The following is a 2,500-nucleotide window of genomic DNA, read 5'->3' as shown; positions in this document are numbered from 1 at the left end:
CAGTCTGCCTATCAGAGCACACGCTGTCAGACCTGCAGGCCTGAGGGCGGCGTGGTGGGAAGCAGCAGCAGCAGTGATTGGTGGAGCAGCGCGCTGCTCGGTCCAAAGTCAACGTTACCGGAACCCAGTCTGACCTCTGAGCGCCTCTAACACACAGAGGGAACCAGAACCAGGAGTCTGGGAGGAACCAGGAGGACGTCAACAGGCTCCCAGTGTGGACCAGCAGAACAGGGTTCTGACTGGTGGTTCTGGGGCGACTCGCTACGTTACCCAGCGGGTCGCCGTGTGCTGAAGAACACAGCTGTGAGACAGAAGGAAGGTCCAGCTGTGGACGCTGACCAACATCAGAGTGGTGAAGGTCTCACACACACACACACACACACACACACACACACACAGAGTTCATGCTGTAATAAATAAACATCCAGAGCATCTATAAATCCCAGCTGTAGAATATATATGTATGTATATATATTATATATATAGAAGGGTTCTCTAGTGACTGTGAGGAACTAGAACACATGAAGCAGCCGGTCGGATCACGTCCTGGACCGTCAGCACAGCTCCACTCAGACATTCAGCTGCTGGTTCAGCCCGACCCGGTCAGCTCATCGCCCCACACCAGGGAATTATGGGACAGAAGAACCCGTCCCCTGGGCTCCGTCTGCCCTGAGCTGAGCCTGACAGGAGAGCTTCCAGACGCCTGTGATATCAAGTCAAGTGTCAGACAAACTGAGCCGTCTGCTGAAACCATGGAGAGGAGCATCAGCGAATCAGCATGACGGTGATCAGAGGCAGTGTGATGGGTGTTCTTTATCAGTCAATCTGGTCGTTTTCTACTGATTATTAATTCATGTTGTTGTTGAGTTAACGTTGGAACTGATGAGAAAAGCAGCGAATCTGGTTTCAGAGCTGTGATGAGGACTCTGATTGGCTGATTTGAGTGGTCTGGCTGTAAGCACACTCTGACAGCTCTTCAAACAGGCAGGACTGATGCTTCCCCCCTGTGTCTTCCTGCCAGACTCTGCTCAGGGCAAACAAAGGAGCCTCGCCTGTCAGGCTGAGCTGAGGGACGGAGCGCTGCGAGCTGCAGACAGACGGCGGTGGAGGGAGGTGGAGGAGGTGGACGAGGCGTCTCTCCTCCAGCTTCAGGTGGTCAGGCCTCTCCTCTCCAGCTCCCTGCTCTGCTTCAGCTCCTTGATCCTGCAGCCAACACAGCATCGCGTCAGAAACACACCTGAGCTGACGGAGACACACCTGAGGCCGATGCTACCTGTGTCTGCAGCGCCGCAGGAACCTCATGATCTTCCTCGCCGCCTGGTCCTGCTTCTTCGTCAGGAACGAGCCCCTGATGGACACAAACCAGCATGAGAGTCGCAGCAGTGACATCCTGCAGGTCCACTTCAAACAGACAACAGTGTGTTGTGCCCACAGGGGGCAGCACTGAGCCCACAGGTTCTCTCAGCACCGAGGTCCAGAACCCCACAGGGTTTCTATGGTAACTACACAGCTGTGAACAGCATGTTTTGTGTCTGCTTCTCTGCTGAGCTCTGCTGAACTATGCACTCGGTCAGACTGAGAGGCAGCCTCCCGCAGTAATCAGATTACAGCTCCTACTTGATCTTGGGGTTGTGGCTGGCGGCTCCTCGCGGCGCCTGCTTCAGCCTCTCGTACTCCTTGTAGCTGCGGTAGTACTGCTGGATGAGGACGGCCGCCCGCCGGCTCTGCTGGAAACGCTTCTGCTCGTAGTAGGACCTGAACTTGGACTGGATGAGGATGGCGGCCTGGGTCATCTTCTTGTAGAGAGCGTACTGAGGAGAACAGGGTCAGAGTCACACAGAGCAGCCACTGGAGCGTCCAGAGCTGAGGCCTGGTTACACATCAGGTCATGGTTCAGACGACTGACCACACTGAGGCTCATGGAACAGGAAGCATGTCTATGACTCAGGGTCAGGTTGGGAGCAGAGAGCCAATCAGCTGCTGACAGCAAACCAGAGGACTGGGCTTCTGGGACGAAACAGCCTTACTGACATCAATGGACAATAATAATAATNTAACTGTAGAACTAGCCTGTTTAGCTCACAGACCAGTGTTGACAGCATCTCTGGATGGAAACGCAGCATTGACGCTGTTAGCTTTAGCACGGATGCTAACGGTCAGTCTGCAGATCAGCAGCAGGTTAAACATGTTGTTCGTGTATCAGTGAGTGTTTGTTGCTACGCTGGTGAACACATGAAGGAATTCAGTCAGATCGACTCAACAGCTGACATGAAACACTTTCATGTTTAGAACCATTTACCAGAAAATAAAACTTTATTGATTCTGAAACTAATTATTTCTGTATTTTACAGTTTGTGTTAAATTATAGACAACATCCTGTAAAATCACAGAAAAATCATTCATCAACAAGTTTACTGGTCGCTAACTGGTCGGCTAACTGGTCAGCTAACTGGTCGCTAACTGGTCTGCTAACTGGTCGCTAACTGGTCTGCTAACTGGT

General features: G+C 52.3%; 1 protein-coding gene and 1 pseudogene across 1 annotated transcript in view; both read right to left on the bottom strand.

The window, feature by feature from the left end:
- The window catches only part of LOC103371109 (zinc finger protein 250-like), a 6,839-nt pseudogene extending 6,494 nt beyond the window's left edge, over positions 1–345 (bottom strand).
- A 709-nt stretch (positions 346–1,054) lies between these two features.
- The window catches only part of camta2 (calmodulin binding transcription activator 2), a 31,209-nt gene continuing 29,763 nt past the window's right edge, over positions 1,055–2,500 (bottom strand). The window contains exons 24-26 of the mRNA XM_008300336.1: positions 1,618–1,811; positions 1,274–1,348; positions 1,055–1,203 (exon numbers count right to left, since the gene is read on the bottom strand). Coding sequence (XP_008298558.1) covers positions 1,149–1,203; positions 1,274–1,348; positions 1,618–1,811 — 324 coding nt within the window. The 3' untranslated portion in view covers positions 1,055–1,148. The remainder of the gene's footprint in view (positions 1,204–1,273; positions 1,349–1,617; positions 1,812–2,500) is intronic.

Source organism: Stegastes partitus, unplaced genomic scaffold, assembly GCF_000690725.1.
Source record: "Stegastes partitus isolate 25-593 unplaced genomic scaffold, Stegastes_partitus-1.0.2 Scaffold1526, whole genome shotgun sequence".
In the NCBI taxonomy this organism is placed as follows: Eukaryota; Metazoa; Chordata; class Actinopteri; family Pomacentridae; genus Stegastes; species Stegastes partitus.
Note: the sequence above shows the minus strand (reverse complement) of the source record. Positions and strands in the feature narration are given on the sequence as shown.